Source organism: Mastigoproctus giganteus, chromosome 3 (assembly GCF_048544385.1).
Source record: "Mastigoproctus giganteus isolate SK-2022 chromosome 3, ASM4854438v1, whole genome shotgun sequence".
NCBI lineage: Eukaryota > Metazoa > Arthropoda > Arachnida > Uropygi > Thelyphonidae > Mastigoproctus > Mastigoproctus giganteus.
Window position 1 is genome coordinate 28,729,325 of NC_143577.1, and position 21,143 is coordinate 28,750,467.

The 21,143-nt window shown below is 36.9% G+C and overlaps 1 protein-coding gene across 11 annotated transcripts in view; it reads left to right on the forward strand.

Moving 5' to 3' along the window:
* LOC150087831 (bromodomain-containing protein 2-like) overlaps positions 1-21,143 on the forward strand; it is a 676,121-nt gene that overhangs the window by 205,118 nt on the left and 449,860 nt on the right. For all 11 annotated transcript variants that reach the window (XM_090369219.1, XM_090369215.1, XM_090369216.1 and 8 more), the window contains one exon: positions 18,789-19,132. In XM_090369219.1, the coding sequence (XP_090225345.1) occupies positions 18,789-19,132 (344 nt within the window). The remainder of the gene's footprint in view (positions 1-18,788; positions 19,133-21,143) is intronic.

A 21,143-nucleotide genomic window follows, 5' to 3' on the forward strand; every position in this document is an offset into this window, starting at 1 on the left:
GTTCACTAATGTATGACAAATGCTACTTAAATAAAAAAAAAAAAAAAAAACTTCACACCGCAATGAACTGGAAAAATCACATAATGTGAAGGAAACAAACTTAAGAGTTGTGTGGAAAAACTTGTGTCAGCAGTTTGGGAAAAATTTAAGTGATTTTGAGGAGCCAGTAGAACCTGTGACTGAAGAAATTGTTGAACTGGGCAATTAAGCGGACCTCGACTCTGTCACATCTGATGTGAGAGAGCTCTCCAAAAGCTCTCTCACATCAGATGTGACTGATGTGAGAGAGCTTTTGTACTCACATTTTGAGGAATTAACAACTGATGAAATAATTGAAATAGAGACGCATCTAAATTCTGAAGTAACAGAAGAACCTGATATTCCACAGCGTCCCAGAACATTTTCAAGGCAGAAAATGGCTGCAGCTTTTAAATCAATTTCTAAGGGTTGGCAATCTTTGAAGAAGAAGATGCAAATATGAAAAGAATTGCAAAAGTGAAAAGAGGCATTTATGACTGTAGCATGTTACAGTGAGATTTTTGAAGAAAAAAAAGAAACTAACTATGTGCAATCTTCTCTAAAAACATTTTAAAAAAGTGGAAGACCCAGCTGTTTCTTCATTATCAGTACCCTTCCATCGACCTCATCTGCACCTAGTGTCGCTTATGTGGAAAATATTGAACTCTGATGAAGATATTGATGAGTAAAAGTTGAATACATATGTATGTACAGTACATAATTATGTTGGTACTCATTTTCTTTATTTCTATTTTGTAACTTTTTGTTTATAATTAAAATTAACAAGTACAATATCTTGTTTTTTTTATTATTTTCTTATTTTATTTTACCTTAACATATCGTATACGATATACCATAATGCATATATATTTTTTATATACAGTGAAACTTCTAACGGACACCTCTCATTAACGGACATCTCCCTACAACGGACATTTTCAAATTCCCCAACTCACCTCCATTGGTTTTAACGTGTTTGCAGCTTCTGTCTAGCGGACATTCTCTATAACGGACGCGGGCAGGCAGTCTGCACTGTTTCGTTTAGATTAGCACTTAATTTGATCTCCCCATAACGAACAGCGGGCGAGCTCAAGGCCCTTTTTCTGGGAACGTTTCTTCCACGTATTGCCTCAATCGGGTGTTTATTTTATATTTTCGATTCTCTGAATTTCATCAAGATTTACGGCGCGGTTCTAAACCCTTTTTCAAGAATTTTAAGGCACGTGTAAAACTTCTGATGAATTCGGTGTGTGCGGGGGGGGGGGGGGGGAGATATGGTAGGCCTTTCGTCTTTTGAGTTTCAGTTTTCACTTTTGTTCAGTGTCGTGTGAAGTGCACAATGTCTTCTCGTAAATATTTAACTTTAAAAATGAGCCGAACTCATTAATGCGTATGATCAGCAAAAAAATAGTGTTCACAATCTCCCTGCAAAATTCAAAATCGGGAAGACGCAGGTAAGCGACATCCAAAAGGGAAAAAAATGAACTGCTCAAACAACTTTGGCAACACGGAAATGATCGGGTTCAAAAATCATTCCCGAAAACTGTTGGACTTCAAATTGACGATGTTACGTATGAGTGGTTTTGTCGCGAACGTGCTAAAAAAAATTCCCATTAATGGGCCTATTATTAGGGAAAAGGGGAGTAAATGAGTTCAAAGCTTCTGTGGGATGGCTAGACAAGTTCAAAACTCGGCATAAAATTTATTGGAAAACTGTAAGTGGTGAAGGTGGATCTGTTGATACTGGGGTTCTAACAGAGTGGACCATCAAATTGGAAGATTTATGTCATGATTTTGAAGCTAAGGATATTTACAACTGTGATGAAACAGGGTTGTTTTTTAAAGCTCTTCCTGAAAAAACAGAGTCTAAAAAACGAAAAGTGCCAGGGCGGAAAAATTTCTAAGGAACGATTGACTGTACTATTGTGTACAAATATGCTGGGAGACTTTGAACAACCTCTTGTTATAGGAAAACCACAAAATCCTCGTTGATTCAAGGGCATAAAGTTGAATTTTTTGAATGCTGACTGGAAGTCTAATAAAAAGCGTGGATGACACGAGGTATCATGAGCGAATGGATAAGTCACTTTAACCAAAACATGATTCGTCAAAACAGAAAAATTATTCTTTTCATGGATAATGCTGCATCTCACCCGCACATTGAATTGTCCAACATTCAAATCGTTTTTCTGCCACCAAACACATCTGCAGAGTGTCAGCCCTTGGATCAAGGGATAATAAAAAAATTTAAACTTCACTACAGAAAACGTTTTAAGACATCTCATTGCAAACATGAACGATGTAATATGTGCGAGTGACCTTGCAAAGAAAATCAGCATCCTAGATGCGATTCAATGGATTTCCTCTTCAGTAAACGCAATTAGAAAACAAACTGTCGTGAACTGTTTTGTAAAGTCTGTCTTCTCAAACACAAAAATTGAAGTTGTGAACAGCAATGTGGAGCACCAAGAAGAACAAGAACTTCGACATATATTGATAATGTACGATATTTCAGCTACAAGTGACCCTGGCTACAAAGATATAGACTCGAACCTCATTACAGAAGATGGTGCTATAGATATCAACGACATTATCACCGATATTTTTTAAGAAGTTCCTCATGAGGATGAAGAAATGGAAGGAGGTCATTCTGTCGAAGAACATATTAATGACGAACCACCGATGAAAATAGAAGCGCTCATACAAATCAATCGTTTAAAAATGTTTTTCGCCACTGAAGAAGATACTGAAGGACTTTCGATGGTTTCTTCACTCCAAACAAATGTTGAAAACAAAATTATCAGCCGGAAGAAGGTGCAGAAGAAAATAAGTGATTACTGTATGTATTTTTCTTAAGATAAAGTCATAATATGCATAGCACAATTGTATGTATATTATTTACAAAAATATTGTTCAAAATCTGTATCTATTTTAATTTAATTTTACATTAAACGTTTAACGATTTTTCTTTCTTTCTTTCTTTTTTTTTCTCCCTCAGGCTTCCCTTGTTAGCGGACAGGAATTCTTGTAAAAACACAAGAATGCAAGATACACATAACGAATGTCCTTCGAATGGAATTTGTTCGTAAGCCAAGAGGGGTGGGGGGTGTGGGGACACAAAGAAACCTTTTATATAAATTTTTACACAATATATAAACAATGCATGTGCTCACTGATAAGCATGAACTGAAATTACACTATTGAGAAAGAGCATAATATGACAGAGTGTTGTTGTTGATTTGTTGTTTAATGGCACAAGGGCTGCTAAGGCATATCTTGCCTATGACTGTGTTGGGTTGGTTTCATCTGCATAATGGTGAACATGACGGTGTCATCTAAATATGAGCATAGCTTGAAATGTTCATTGTAAGATGGCACGTTACAGCAGTATATATTCTCAAGAAAATAACTTTTGTTATTGAGTGTTTTCATTTATTGCAGATATCTTGTTATATCATTATCAGATAAAAACTGTACAGAGCATGTAATTACTTTCAGATCCAGAATTATTTCCCATCTGATTACATAGTATTCATGGTACGCACGCACACAAATTTGTGCCAGAGGTTCTCCATGCAAGTGTATATAGGCTCAGACATGCAAGTATAAATCTGATGGTTCTACCTGTGCAGCAGCAGTACATTAAAAGCCAGTATGGGCCATGGAACAGATCTTAGACTCTTCAACAGAGGTTGATGGCATGGTTAGATGCTATGCCATGTTAGTAATGTTTATGTGTGCAAAACTGCACATCATCAGAATTTCCCAAAATCTGCTATGGCAGATGTTATTCAAAGATTGAAGACTTAGAAAGGGAGGGGGTTTGAAATGAGAATATCAAGCACCAATCCGGGGATAAGAAAATTCCTGTTCACAATACAGTATAACCTCATTAATTTGAAGTTCAAGGGAACATCTGTTTTGATTTAAACATTTTCAAAATATCCATTCAAGTACAGGACATGTAAGTTTTTAATCAAGAGAATTTTGGGAGACATTCAGTTTTAATTAACATTGTGCAGAATTTTTGTAATTTGCATTTAAAATATTAATCTTTCAGTTTTTATTGCAGTAGGCATTCATGAGTAGATGTGTAACACAGTAATTTAGTCAATGTGAGAAACATAATGTAGAGGAATTCAGTAAATTTATCTGCACAAAATAACAGGATTGTTAAGTTTTGTTTTTGCTCAGACATGCAATTTAAATAAATAAAAGTCAAAGTTTGATGTAGACACCATGAAATATTTACTCATGATATTATGTTAACACATTAACTTGTCAGTATGAAAAAGATAACAAGTGTTGTATAATTGTACATAACTACTGAACTTATAGAGAGAGAGAGACTGGCCAAGTTGACTTGCACATCTAGCTAAGTTTACTTAAGGTTCTTTGCTGTTGTGCAGTGGATTGTAAAAATTTACCACGAAACATAGCCATAACACAAAAGAATTAGTTCCAATGGTAAGAACAAAGCACACCTCACTTTGCATGCAAAATAGTTGCAATGAGAATTAAAGTTATCACTTGGGAATATTTTAATAATGGCAACTTCATGTATAGGAACAAAGTTAAAATTTAGGTATCCTCTTATTCCATTGGTAAAAACTTAGCACATCATTTTGTGTTGCTCACATGGGCTGCAAAAATAGTGCCAGTTGCAAGTATTTAGTTCCTTTCTGTACAGTAATATTATTATTTTCTTTTAATTCTGGGTTTAACCTCTTGTGCTGTTGCCAGATTTCATCATTGTGGTGACAGAGTCATGCCCACAAAAAAGTACAACTGAGTTTTTGGATGAAACTCACCTTTGTTTGTGAGAAAAAGTGCCTCATGTACCACTTTTTTCTCAAGGCTCAAGGTGATATTCTGCATGCAGTAATGCAAAAGTTAAAAGCTAGGTTTCCTCTTTTATTGGTAAAAATTGACATTGTTAATTGTAATCATTTTGTCATTGCTAACAAGCACAGTGGGTTGTAAAAATTTACCATGAAACATAGCCATAACACAAAAGAACTGGTTCCAATGGTAGGAACGAAGCACACCTAACTTGCATGCAAAATAGTTGTGATAAAATTAAAGTTATCACTTGGAAATATTTTAATAATGGCAACACCGTGTAGAGGAACAAAGTTAAAATGTAGGTATTCTCTTATTCCGTTGGTAAAAACTTGGCACATCATTTTGCGGTGCCCATGTGGCTGCAAAAATAGTGCAAAAAGGGAGCTAAATATTTGCACCCTTCTGTACCATAAGTGCTGAAGTGAACTAGCTCCACTTACAGCAATTTGTGCAATAAGCCCTAAACACAGCTGTATCAGATGCAGCAAGGGAAAAAGAGCCGACAACAGAAAATTCAGTTCTGTTCAGTAATTTGCATGTTTATTGGATGTAGTGATGCCGTCAGTAAATAAAAGGAAATGTCATTTATCGAATTAGCATACCAGCCTATAAAATTACACAGAAAAAAAAAAAAATAAAAAAATGTCAGTCCTCTATGATTTGATAGACAGGTAGGCATATAAATCCTAGTGACACCCCCCCCCCCTTCCCAAAGCAAACAAATAATGGGAAACTAACCTGCTTGTCATCATGTGTAGTGTATCACATAGGATAATAACACTGCAATAATTTAATTTGTTACTTTTACTCAAATGTAAAGGCTCAGCTGAACATAGTTTTAAGGTCTCACAGGTTGATCTTATGTACTCAACTTAGTATTAAAGATTATTATTATTTTACATTACAGTTATGCTGCTATTTTGAAAAATTATATTGCTTCTTTGCGTTTACAAAGTTTTAAAATGGTGCGTTAGTGCACAAATACGAGGCTACTAGAGACGGTCGTGTTCAAAGCCGCTAAGTGGATTTTTCTTATTTATTGATTTGAAATTATTGTTTTTCTAAAACTTTTGATTTAAATTTAGTAGTATAACATTATTTTGTGATTTTCTGATTAATTTGGTGTATTTATTCTTTACTCGGCCTTGTAATTGCATAAAAGTATCGGTACGGGTTTCCACGTGTTTCAACTCCGCTACCGTTCCTAATTTTCCCGCCTTTGTTGTGATACGATAGTTATATACCGTACTAGATGGCATTAGTTGAACTTCGTTAGCAGTTAAATTGTACGTTTAAAGAAATACATATAACGACTTAGATTACAAACGTAATATAATTAATTATATTTAACATAATTAATTAATAAATTAATAGAATCATGACTCAGACCAGAGCAGCAAAGCAAAAGGCTCAAGCTAATGGAAGTGCTGTGGCTCAGAGCAGAACTGAGGGGGGCAGTTGTCCTCTGACTCACAGCCTTATAAAATGCACTGTTTGCTTGATGTTTGCAGAGCAATCGGGTACGGGACATGATACGGCCAAGGGGGATGTCTTTGTGTGTGCGCGATGCAAGGAGTGTATCGATATCAGGCAACAACTCGGCGTTCTTGTGGGCCTATATGAGAGCTTGAAGGACAGGGTGGATGCCCTCGAAGAAACTAAATTGAGGGCCCCATCAAGCTCTCAGCTGCCCACATCAACGCCAGAGCTTGCACTTGGGCATCGCGTGACACAGAGGCAACCCCCAAGGCAGAATGCGCTGGTCCCGAAGGAGCTAGTAGTTGTTGGTGACTCTATTGTCAGGGAAACGGGGAACATGCTTTGTAAAAAAGATAGGTGGAACAGGACCAGGGTATGTCTGCCAGGGGCAAAGGTTGATGACGTTGTAGAGCGAATATCATCTTTTAAGGGCACAAAAGGTGATATAGTTGTGCACGTTGGCACTAATAATATTAAGAGTAGGAGACCGGCAGAATTACTTAACAAGTACAGGTCACTGTTGAACAAAAGCTGAGAATTAGGGTTGAATTTGAAAGTGTCTGCAATTCTGCCCAGACACGATAGGAGGGAGTATATGATGAGAGCCTTGTCGATCAATTCGGCCCTGTAAAGATTGTGCAAGGCTCAAGGGGTAGAATTTTTTTCAGCCTGGACTGTACTTGTTAACAGGAGAGATTGCTTCTACAGGGATGGGATACACTTAAATAGAAAGGGTGCAAGAATATTTGCTGATGCTATCGAGGCAGTGTTAGGTGGTTCGGAAAACTGCTAGCTTGGGGGGAGACAAAGACCAATAGATTGACAGTAGCAACTGGCAGAGGTGAAAGAGATTCTTGCACTGCTTCTATTAGAATGAGCAGAAACCTGAAAAACAAGATGCATGGTATTTCAGAGACTGCTGGGAGCCATTGCGGTACAAGTAAACACATGGGTTGTGTTCGGGTAGCTAAGAATAGAAACAGGTGCAGGTATACTTGCGTGTACACCAATGCTAGGAGTTTAGTAAATAAATTTGATGAATTTGAGGTATTGCTCAAAACATCAAAGGCAGATATTGTTGGGATATCAGAGACGTGGTGTCACACAGATATAAGGGATGCAGAACTGCAATTTGGGGAGTACAACGTCTACAGAAAGGATAGACAGGATAGGAAGGGGGGAGGGGTTATGCTATTAGTTAAGAAACACATAAAAACCAAGGAAGTGAAGCCAGTCGACATCGCCGGACAGTGCAGTGTTGAGTCAGTTTGGTGTGACATAAGCATTGGGAGATCAAAATTGAGAGTAGGAGTGTGCTATAGGCCTAATGACTCTGATGAGTAGAATAAGGAACTCTACAGGGAAATAGTGGGCCAGTAAATCAGAGAGTCTTATAATGGGAGATTTTAATTTCCCAGATATTGACTGGAATTTGGGGGCTGGTTACTCACACACTAGCAAGGCTTTTGTGGATTTATTGGATGATTGTTTTCTACATCAGCATGTTCGGGAGGCAACTAGAGGGAGTAATACTCTTGATTTGATTATCAGCAGTGATTCTTCATGCATTAAGAATCTGCAGATAAATGAACCACTAAGTGGCAGTGATCATGTGTGCTGAAGTGGGATTTACTCAAAGAGGTAACTACCATTAGGGGTAAAGGGAAGGGTTATTGCTTCCGTAAAGGCGACTACGATGGACTGAGACAGTATTTAAATTCTATACAGTGGGACCAACTGATGATGTTACCAACAGCAAATTCAAAATGGGAAGCATTCAAAGAACTTATCTTGGAAGCTACTAGGCTTTACATACCAACTAAGAAATATTGTTCAAGGTTTAGGCCAAAATGGATGTCAGATGAACTAATGAGGCATATGGCAGAGAAGAAAAATGCATGGGATACTTACAAATTAACACATGACACAGAAGCCTACGATAGATACAAGTTGATATGCAACCAAGTTACAAAGGAGGTTAGGCAGGCGAAGGCAGATTGCGAGAAATCCTTGGCAAGGGATACAAAGAAAAACAGCAGAGTTCTTTACTTATGTAAACTCTAGAAGGAAGGAGATGAATCAGATTGGTCCACTTGATATTGATGGGTCAACTGTTGATGATCCTGCTCAGGTAGCTAACAAACTAAATGAATATTTTGCATCGACATTCACACATGAGGAGTTATTCAGCGAGGGGAATGCCAGAGGTGTATTCAACTCTAGCAGTAAGCTACAGAATCTTGAAATAACTGGGAGTAAAGTGGAGGAGAAACTGTTGAAGATAAACACAAGAAAGGCACCTGGGGTGGATGGGATCTATCCAGTTATATTAAAGGAGGCAGCAAAGGAAGTAAGCAAACCCTTAGCCATAATTATGAGAGCTTCCTTGGACTCAGGGGAGGTACCCATAGACTGGAAATGTGCAAATGTGACCCCAATTCACAAAAGAGGATCAAAGGCTGACACAAGTAATTATAGACCTGTGAGCTTAACTTCTGTTCCAGGAAAATTAATGGAGGCACTGGTTAAAGAAGCACTGCAGGATCATTTAGACAAGAATTCAGTTATAGCTCAGACGCAGCATGGTTTTGTTAAGGGCAGGTCTTGCCTGACCAATTTGATTGGATACTATGATGTAGTCACAAAAGAACTGGATGCAGGGAATAACTTTGATATTATATACTTGGATCTTAGAAAGGCTTTTGATACTGTTGCACATGGAAGACTGCTACACAAATTGGAGCAGTGTAACATTGGAGGCAAATTGCTGCTATGGATAAAGGGGTGGTTGAGGGGGAGAAGACAGAGAGTGGTAATCAATGGACACTGCTCATCGTGGACTAATGTTATTAGTGGAGTCCCTCAGGGCTCAGTCCATTATTGTTTTCTGTATTTATAAATGATATTGATGATGGTATATCAAGCTTAATGTCCAAGTTTGCAGACGATACAAAGGTTGGCAGGGTTGTCAAGGACACTACTGACACTATGCTGCTGCAACAGGATCTGGAAAGGTTGAGCAGATGGGCTGAGAGGTGGCAAATGAAGTTTAACATTGACAAATGTAAAGTACTACACATGGGAAACAGCAACCCCAGAGCAACGTATCAACTCTGTGGTACTACACTGACAGTGGTAGAGAATGAAAGGGACTTGGGGGTGGTTGTGCAGGCAGATATGAAGTTCTCTGAGCAGTGCAGACGGGCTGCAAGAGTAGCTCATGGAGTATTGTCAATGATATACAGGAATTTTTCCAGCAGGGATAAGGAGGTGATTATTCCATTGTATAAGGCAATGGTCAGGCCACACCTAGAGTACTGTATACAGGTCTGGAGGCCTCATTTCAAGAAGGATGTAGAGCTGCTGGAACGAGTACAGAGAAGGGCAACAAGATTAGTGAATGGAACAAAGGGGTGCTCTTACGAAGAAAGGCTTAAGTTTTGCAAATTACAGTGTCTGGAGACTAGGCACCAGCGAGGTGATCTGATAGAGGTGTATAAAGCCTTGAATGGTTGAAGCATGCCCAATGCTGATGGGATTCTTCCTCTAGCTCAGAAAAATCACCTGAGAGGGCATAAATTCAAATTGAGGAAAGACAGATGTAGGATAGACGTGCGGAAATTTGCCTTTAGCCAGCGGGTGGTTGGTTGGTGGAACAGACTTCCATCCCTTGGGGTGGAGGTTGATAGCCTAAATAAGTTTAAGGCTCAGCTGGACAGGTATTTTGAATGAACAGAGGGGTGAAGTGGAAGTGGGGTTTTTTTTTTTTTTTTTTTGGCTGATGCTGCATAAGCTTGCTTTCTTGCATCAAATGCCTCTACTAATGCTAATGCTAATACACATTAGTAAATTCTTGAATTGTATTATACATCTATTAATATATTCAGATTTTAGTAAAAAGTTTTGCTTGGCAAAGTATTATTGAACACAAGACAAAAACAGGAACAGCTTCATAGTTTAATCTCGTTCTTAAATAGGAATGTAAATTATGCATACAAAAAATAGATTAAATTGCAAGCAACCATGCTGAAATTTCACTACTGTCACCAAACATACATTTTTACAGCTGTACCGACACACCGATATCTCTCTCTCTCTCTCTCGTGCTCGCTTAAAAAATAACATTAAATTGGTTCATCAGTTCATGCAACTGCCTTTTTGACAAGCTGATGCAGCTATAATTAGCACAGCTTTGTAATTATCACAAAGTCTATTGAATGAGCAGTAGCATATAAGAGAGAATTGTCACCCTTTTTTTCCATGGTTTTTTGAAAATATTAAACAGCAAATAATATCTTGACATATTTAAACAATATAGTAAACAATAAAGAATTTGTTTTAATGTACAGCCCATATAATCAAATGCATGACTGTTATATAGGCAAAAATTAAACATGATGATCTTTATTATTATGAGAGAAATTGAAAAAGATTTCACTCATTGTTAATTGCTTAAGAATATATATATATATATATATATATATATATTCACAAGTCGAGGGATCCAATTCAAATTTCGTTGTAGATATATTTCAATAATAATCTGTACTAATGCATTTAAAACCCTGTATTGTTGGTTGGGAACAGTAGCAACTTTGAAATACACCACCTTTTGAATAAGAATAATACAGTATCAAATTCATGAGAGATATACTATATCTCTATGAATACAAAGACTCTTGTTCAATCACTTTTTATTTAATTTACTAGAAAAGCTGACTTGTCACACAGGCAGCTGAACCATGTTCAGTGGTAAGCATGTTCCCAAATAGCTGATAGATGGGGGAAGGGGTAACAGAAGAACTTGGAATGCAAAATTAACTTTATAACAAATGAAATTACACATCAAAAGAATTTGTCAGATTTCTTTAACTTGACTAAACAACTGTTTGGACAAATTCAAAAAAATAGATAAATAAAAATAATCTATTTCACCAACAAGTAAAAGCCTTGTGCTGGTTTTTCATTTTGCACTTAGAGTAGCATATATAATGCCCACGCAAACTGGAACAGTAGGAGGTACAGGGATTTTTTATGTAGAAAGATTTTAAGCAATAATCACCAAAAATTTAACATTACAGGAATAATACAAGTATTAAGCAACTTAATGGAAGACTTGGTATTGATGGGTATGACACAATTATGCAATCCTAGGAAGGCCAGATTTGCCAGGGCACCTGGAGCAACTGTGCCAGGTCGCCATGCTACCTAATTCTAACATTGAATCCTCTGCTTGACAGCAGATAAGAAGACATAGAGATCTTCTTCGCCATTTTGCAGATTTGCACACTTTAGGCTTTTTTTTTTTTAATGACTGAAAACACAGTCTCACATTGGTAGGAAATTGACAAGAGTAGCAAAATATCTACAAGTCTTCCAGATATTTAAAGAAGAATATGCTGCTTTTTCTTGCAGGATATTCTTCAACAGATCACGAAAATGCAGGTAGAGAAAGATAGTGAAATTGCATTTAAATGTTGTGCCGCAAGTAATAATGCAGAAACTCCAGTATGTTAAATATTAGGTAACTATTGCTACCATAACTCACACACATACACACACGAAAAAAATCTATCTGTACTACAAGAATAGCCCCCCCTATCCTTCACGAGGTTGGCATGATGTTGTGATCTATGTTATGCAGGAAGACTGAAGAAATCCAACTCCAAGACAATGGCAGACTTCCAAATAAGAGATAAACTGAAATCATAATAAAGAATACTGATATCACAAACATGGTTTCTTCAGGGAAATACACACCCAGAAGTTCATATTTCCATAGTGTACTACTGAAATGCAGCCAAACGGCTCCATATGACCTATGGTAAACCGAAATGAAAGGACTAACTAATCACAGAAACACACGCAGATACAGCCATCCCTCTTCAGGCTAACTTAAAAACCAAACATACAAATGCTGGTAATCAATTCAAAATTTCCATTTCATGTGGGGGATTGAAAAGCATTTTCTATGCTGTAACTAGGTTTCTTTTTTAATTAATTTGATTGGATTGTTAATTAGTTTTGTTTGTGTTATGTTAACAGATAGTTACCTCATTTTTAATATGCTGTAGTTCTAGCACTATTATTTACACACTCTGAGTCATTATTTAATTAAACTATTCCATTTCTTTTAATTGTTGTTAAAACTTTGTCCATTAAAATAATATAATTAGAAACAAAATCGATAATAGTGACATTGCTACTGTACTGTAGGTGGTTAACTTTTGCTCTTAAATTTATAAATCACCAATATTATAAAGAGAAAAATTTCTTACTTCTAGGAAATACAGAAAGAGCCATGTATGATCGCCAGAATTAACTAGTCTGAATTATATTCGGTGGTGTGCTGTAGTGACTTATGCTGATCAGCGGCTGTTGAGAGTGGAATCCATAGCTAAGCAAGCTCGATGGTGGGGCTGAAGTTTTGTGCATTAAATTTTTGTGTGTTTCCTTTGTGACAATGCACACCTGATGGAAATGTCTAGACTGTGACAGTGTTTTGAAAATGGGCTCTGTTAGTATCAGTACAAGTGCTTCATGTCAAGAGGTAAAAATAATTAAGGTTGAAAAGTTTGTTTGGCCACTTTTCTCCAGCTCAGAGTCCAGACTTCAACCCCGTTGAACACTTGGGATGTTTTGGGGTTTTAGATTAGGCTGCAGCCGAAATGGCTTTCTTATAAATTGGTTCTAGCTGCACCACTTTGCAAGAGAAACGAAGATCAATTCTAACCATTGGAAAGTGGTAGAGAATATGCTTGAAGGGTTGGACTGTCATATAGGGTGAAGGTTTCCCTGCTACGTGTTAGCTTTTTGAATTAAAAGCTCATTTTCATCTCTCTCTCTCTCTCTCTCTCTCTCTCTCTCTCTCTCTCTCTCTCTCTCTCTCTGCAATAGAAGTGAAGGATAAAAGAATTATTTACAAGGAGTTAGGGGTGCCCAAGCACATAGCAGTGGTGAATTTGTTCTAACTGCAAGGAACTGCATTTCTTAATATCTCAAACAGATTGACAGTGTTCCTTTATTTGAACAAGGCAACCATAAATCACGTCAGGGCGCCTCCGTAGCCAGGTGGGAAGGAGCAGCAGTGCGTAGCACATGCTTCTTGATTAGACCGGGGTTCGAGCCCCGTCACCACCAAATACGGAGTATGCGGAAAGGTCAAGGAATGACCACCGCATATCCCGGAGCAATATGGCCTTAGTTGCTAATGCTCCTAAAAACCAAATAACAAACAACAAACAATAAATCACGTCAGCATCATAGAAATAAATAATTATGGTAAAACATACAAACTTATTCATAAATAATGAATTCATTATTTACGAATAAGGCATCCACAAATCATCAAAGGAATACTAGTTACAGAAAAACATACAACTTTATTCACAAATAATGAATACATTGATATGTGATATATTTGTTAAATTTGATATGTATTTGAAATTAAAATTACAGTAGACCCTCGTTATAATGCAGTTCGCTTTACGCTGATTCGCTACAACGCTGTTCTTATATCATAACCCATATCTGACTATAACGCTCTTTTACAACGTACAGATTGTGTTTTTGCATATTTAACGAAAATGTTTCATCTGATGGAGTCAATGGCTTGAAAATGAATAGCAAAACAGCATTAAAAAGTTTCCCATGCTCAGTGAAATTTTCTTCATGCTAATTGCAGTACAGTCAGTGACTCGTTACGTAGTTCCGAGATCAACATTTTAAAAAATGATCAAGTATATTGCTTGTAATGTTTGCGTTATATGCATTTATCCGAAGTCTAGTCATCACTCAGTACAGTATTAGACATCGTGCGTAACGGACAGTTTACTTGAACGCTGTATCATAATTAATGCAACCGACGCAGTTACATTTTCGATTCCGGTCAACGACAAGAGGATGTATGCCGTAATTTAGGACTGGCAAGTTTAACTGTAAGAACAATTATAAAAAATAAAGAATTAATTTTTACAGCGGGAAAGACAGCTGTTCCACTGCAAGCAACTAGGTCTAGGCCGGCTATTAGGATTGAAATGGAGAGACTTTATAACTAATTTTATTGAAGATAATATCCAATGCAGAATTCAGTTAAGCTAAATATTATAAAAAAAAAAAATCTGGAACCATTTAAAACTAGTAAGGTCTGGTTGAATAGATTTAAAATCCAGAGAGAAGCCACAAGTGCAGATCAAGGAGCCAAAACTTTCAAAAAAAAGGACTCGTTAAAATTATTGAAGAGAAGTATTGTGTTATGCTTCTCAACAAGTTTTTAACATAGATGAATCAGGACTTTTTTGGAAACGAATGCCCAAAAGAAGTTTCATATTGAAAGAAGAAAAAAACACACCAGGTTTCAAAGCGGTGAAGGATCGGTTGACTTTATTGTTGGGTGGTAATACTGTGGGGGATTTAAAATTAAAACCCCTTTTAGTTTACCAGGAAGAGGACCAAAGTACAACCCAAAATCGACACATTTTTCATGATTAAATTCGATCAATTTAATTCAATTAAATTCATGATTTTAATTGTAATTTTAAGATTAATTTTGATACGAAAGTAGTTATATATATATGTATATAATTATATACGTATGTAATGCAGAATGTTTTATATGTACAAATATTTGAATATTAAATATTTTGACTGACATTCGTTCATCTTTTTATTACCGTTTATTATTGATTAGGAAATATCCTATGGCACCGACCGCAACTCACAAATACATATGTTACCTTATGGTAATGTGGTGCTCGCTTATTTCAGATTTACTTAGCGCTCTGTTTTTCCGGAACGAATTATCAGCATTAAGCCAGGGTCACCTGTAGTTTAAAATGACAGTGAGACTATGCTGTGCAGCTAGACATTATACTATCTATTAAACATATGCAGATATGAATTGTAAAGGTGAATTTTATTGATATTAGTATGTCTGTGAACAACAATACGATATTGTTGTATATGTTGATACCAATTATATTAAGATTAGATGATTTGAGAAATTGCTTAACAAGTTCAGGACACTAAGAACAGTAACGAGTTAGGAAGAAATTGAAAAGTGTGAAGTTCTGTCCACTCTTGATAGTAGATGGTACATGATGAGAGCCTTGTCAATTAGTTCAGCCCCGGATGACTGTTCAGTACTCTTGGGGTAGAATTTTTCTCAGCATGGTCTCTGCATGTTAACAGGAGAGTCTTTTTACAGGGGTGGGATACATTTAGAAGAGGTAAAAGAACATTTGCTGATGCTATCAAGGCACTGTTATATGGGTCAGACAACTGCTAGCTGGGAGGAATACACACCACATGCAGAGAACAGCACCACATGCGGAGGTAAAAGTGATTCTTGCCCTGCTTCCATTGAGACATTTTATTATCAACCTGAAAAGCAATGCAAAGGCTGCTAGGTGTTATCATGGGACAAGCAAATACATTGTTTGTGTTAGGGTTATAAAAACTTGCACTGAACACCATTGCTAAAAGTGTAGTAAACAGATTTGATGAATATGAAATGCTGTTTAAGTCAACAAATGTAGATGTAGGTATATCAGAAATATGCCACTTAAATATAAGCAGGTGAGTAAAATGTGTACAGGAGGGACAGGCAAGACAAAAGAGAAAGAGTAATGATCTCAGTTAAGAAGCACACATTGAATCTAGGGCTGCACTCATATGATGTGGGTGGCCAGTGCAATGTCGAGTCTGTTTGGTGTGGCATAAAACTAACACTGGGAAAACTAAAACGAGAATAGGAGTGTGTTATAGGCTTGGTAACTAGGATAAGTGTAAAAAACAATTACACAGGCAGTAGATCAAAATCTCTTATAACAGGAGACTTTCCGAATATTGAGTGAAACTTCTGGGTGATCACTCACACAGCAGCATGTTAGAGAGATAAGAAATGAATAGTCTTGATATGACTATCACAGTTACTCATGTATTAAGAATGTCCAGATAAAGGAACCACTATGTGACAGTGATCATATATCTGGGATATATACTTAAGGTTAAGCGTTAGGGGAAGAGAATGTTTTCATCAAGGTAACTACAGTGGTCTTGCAGTTTTTAAATTCACTTCAGTGTGGCAACTGATGATGTTTTTTTATTATTTATGCTTATTATTAGTGATATTATTATTAGTACTGGCAAATGATGCAAGGAAACCAGCTCATGCAGCATCAGCTTAAAAAAAAAAAAAAAAAACGCATGCACACCACCACTACTGATCTTATCTGTCATCCTACCTAACAATAATGTCTAATTCTTCCTGAAACGTATTCATGCTTGCCACTTCTACAACAATAGATGGAACTTGTTCCACAGTCAGTTACTCTCTGACTGATAGCAAATTTTCATACATCTATATCAGTGTTTCTCAACCTTTTTTAATTATCACCCCCTAAAGGGCTTTTTTAGACAATTTTTTTCCTAATTGCCCGATTACAGACCACATTGTTGGATAAAGGAGTTTAGTTGTTTTTTTATCACCACAACTCAACCATTCCACCCTTTTTGAATTTATATTTGCATTTTTCGTTACATTTTAATTCAATGAGTTCTTGAATTTCTTCATTAGCAGACCTGGCATCACATCCAGTTGGATCTAACATCCATGGCTGGGGGAATCTAAGGGTGACATGAGTAATTACAGACCAGTTAATTTAACTTCTGTTCTGGGTTAAATAATGGAGTCTGGTTAAAGATGCATTGCAAGATCATCTAGACAAAGACTGCAGTAATAATTCAGACACTGCCGACCGGGCTAGCCGAGTGGGTAAAGTACCTGCCCGGCAACCCAAAGGTCGCGGGTTCGATTCCCGCCTCGGGCTTGGATCAAAGTACTGCAAAAACCTTGGGAGGTGCAATATGGCCACAGAAGCCGATGCGCCAACAGCTACCAAATCAAAAAAAAAAAAAAATTCAGACACAGCATGGGTTTGTTAAAGGAAAGTCATGTCTGACAAATTTTATTGGATACTATGATGTGGTTACAAAGGAACTGGATGCAAAAAATGATTTTGTTATCGTATACTTGGATTTCAGGAAAGCTTTTGACACTGTTGCTCACAAAAGACTACTGTACGAATTGGAGCATTATGGTATTAAGGGTACGTTGCTACAGTGGATAAAAGGGTGGTTGAGTGGGAGAAGACAGAGTGGTAATCAATGGACACTGCTCTTTGTGGACTAATGTTATTAGTGGAGACCCCCAGTGTTCGGTGTTTGGCCCACTGTTGTTTTGTATATTTATCAATGATATTGATGAAGATATATCAGGCTTATTGTTAAAGCTTGCAGATAATACAAAGATTGACAGGGTTTTTAACAGCAGTGTGCTACTGCAACAGGATTAAGAAAATTTGGCCAGATGGGCTGAGAAGTGGCAACTGAAGTTTAACATTGACAAATGCAAAGTACCGCATAGGGGTAGAAGTAACCCCAGAGAAACATACCAACTGTGTGGTACTATACTTAGGGTGGTAGAAAATGAAAAAGACCTGGGAGTAATCGTGCAGTCAGATAAAGAATTTTTTGAGCAGTGCTGACAGGTGCCAGGGCAGGTCATGGGTTATTTTCAATGATATACAGGAATTTTGCTAGTAGGGAAAAGGAGGTGATTATCCCTTTGTATAAGGCAGTAGTCTGGCCATGCCTTTAGTACTGCGTACAGGTCTGGAGGCCTCATTTTAGGAAGAATGTAGAGTTGCTTGAATGAGTACAGAGAAGAGCAACAAGACTGGTGAGAGGAACAAAGGGATGGTCTTACCAAGAAAGGCTTAAGTTATGCAAATTGCACCATCTGGAGTGTAGGCACCTGTGAGGTGATGGGATTGAGGTGTATAAGGCCTTGAATGGGTTGAGCAGGCTCAGTTCTGATGGGATTCTTCCTCTTGTTCAGATTATGAACCTGAGAGGGCATAAATCCAAATTGAGGAAAGACAGTTATAGAATAGATGTGTGGAAATTTGCAGTTAGTCAGCAGGTAATTGATTGTTGTAACAGGCGTCCATCATCTGTCGTTGTGGAAGTTAATAGCTTAAATAAATTCAAGGAACTGGACAAATGTTTAGAGGGAATGGATGTGTGATATGGTTTTTTTTTTTTTTTTTGGCTGGCACTGCTTTGAGCTTGATTTCTTGCCTCACATGCCTCTACTACTACCATTTCAGTGTTAATATATCAGAAAGTTATAAAAAGTATTGTGGTTTTGTATTATATATGTTTTCTAATGAGGTATGGCACAATATTATATAAAGCAGAGCTTTTTTTAACTTATGTGAAAGGCATATAAAATGATTATAGGATTAAAACTGAGAAAAGTAATTGATCAGAACAGATTTAACTGCCATATTTTTGATTTGATTTTCTGTTGGATGAATACGAATTTGTTCAGGCTTCTTATATATCTTTGAGTAACTTTATTTATTTATTTTTGCTTTTTTAAGGTAGTGGATCAAATGCTCAGTCAGTAGCTGCACAACCAGTCAGTACTGTGTCCCCTGCTGCATCTAATATACCGCCTGTTCCATCTCCTCCACCTTCAGCAAACACAGTATCACCAGCTTCAGTATCAAGTAATACAAATACATCATCATTGTCAACGGCTTCAGCAGTTTCTGCTGGACCACAGCATTCATTAAGGTCTGCTAGTTATGCTGGTGTTGTTGATACCCCACCTACTACTCCAATAGTTGCTGTAACGCAGGATGTTCCACCTCCATCACTTCAGTCAGTTACAAGTCAGTCTGCAGCATCATCAGTTCAGGGATTACAAGCAGCACCATCAAGGGTGAGTTTTTTGGCTGTCAATTTTTTGTGTTAAATTGTATCATTAGATTTTACTAATTTTCCTCATTCTAAATTGTTTTAAATTAGAATAATTAGTAAACAATGCAATTTTCATGGAATTATGATTATGTAAATATTATCAGCTCTCAGTTGTTCTATATCAAATCTTATCAGCTGGCCAACATTGGTACGTAAATACAGGAATTACCTGCTCATCCTTAGTTAGGGCCATGAAAACAGAGTGCTAAGTGAATCTGCATTAAATGGGGGAGATTTGTCCATATGAAATAATCTAGATTTTAATCTATTGATGCACTTGCATTTTTGGCCTTTCATAAGATAGCATTTCTCTGTATGACAGTATTAAATGCAACAGAAATATTGAAACCTTTATATATAAACTTTAAGTATATAAATTATGCAATAAAATATAAATGTATTCAAGAAAATGCAAGAAATTTACCCTAAAATTATGAAACTATGTATTGTTTACTGAATTTTTATAATAATACCTTGCAATACTATTCATTTGCATATTGCCCAAAACCATTAAATATGGTGCAAAAACTTAATGGAAGGAATATTTTCTTTAGAGATCTCTGTAGCAGCAGATGCTGAAGGCTCCCTTAGAGCTGAAGAAGAAATCCAGAGAGGTTATTTGTAGTTTGGCTTTATTCTTGTTGTTATAGATTACCCTTTATCAGCTCGCTGCATTTTCAACTATTGTTCATACATTAAGGGACTTCTCTGTATTCACATCACATCATTAGCTCTGAAAGGTATTCATCAAGCTTCGGGATAGCCTCAGCCATGCCTTTTGAGATCATCTTGGGATGGGGAGTTGGCATAAGGTCTTCATCACTTAAGCCATTTCCATGAGCTCCTCATCACTTAAGCCATCTTTTATGGTTCCCTCATATATCTCCAGATTTTATATCATCCAACACAACATCCTTGCCAGGCTCGGTTGTTTTTAACTTTTTCAACATCAAAGCCTTTGAAGTCTTCAACACAGCCTTCCCAGAGTTTTCCCACACTTTATTGATTTGTGTTGCACTTCTTGCTAGGCACTATAACAGTATTATTAGTAGCAGTGCTAGCCTGAAGCATTCAGGCACCCTGGGCAGAAAGACTTTTATGCTTCAAAAATAACATAATGAACTATAATTGAACAACATAGTACTTTCAAGGCTATATCGTATCTTACCCATTATTTAGTTGATGAACAGAATGCAATTATAAAAATATCAGTAATATTATAATAACATACTCAATACATACAATCTAATTATTTCCAACAAGAGAATACAATACACACATTTTGATACACTTATTAAAACTATCAATTATTACAATTATTGATCTTGCAGGTTTAGTATTCCTTCCAGACTTTCTGAAAGGAATACCAAACCTCGTAAGATAAGGCACAGCTGTGTTTTGGAGATTTCCAAGGAGTACATTGGATAGCACCCGGTGTACTCTATGACAAGGTACACCTGCTCTTGGGTTAATTTTTTCGAAATTTCTTTAAGGCTTGTGCATTCCAATTCCATTTATAACCTTAATAGCCCGAGAGAAAGTCCTCCTGATGTAATACTCCATGAAAGCCACTATTACACTCTCATCAGTTTATTGGATGAAAGAAGTAGTACTGGAGGATGTAAAAAGGACTCCTGCATTGGTGCTAAACTTATTAAAGAAAGTGGAATATCCTGGTTTATTGTGCCACATCAAAGAGCTCTATTGGATATGTTATTGACTGCACAATATTGTCAACTACTGGACAAAAATAATCCAAAACCCATGGAAGAGACTAGACTCAAGCATTCTTATTATATGTCCTCTGTTTGTAACCTCTGTTTAATAAATACCGTAAGAGACCTAGAGTTTTCTGAGTAGTAGGACTACAACTTGAAGTTGCCAGCACCATTCCCATCCGTCATTACTGTTAATCTGTCTTTTGACACTTTAAAACTAGGCATGGATCTTCTCCCCCCCCTCCCCCCAAGAAA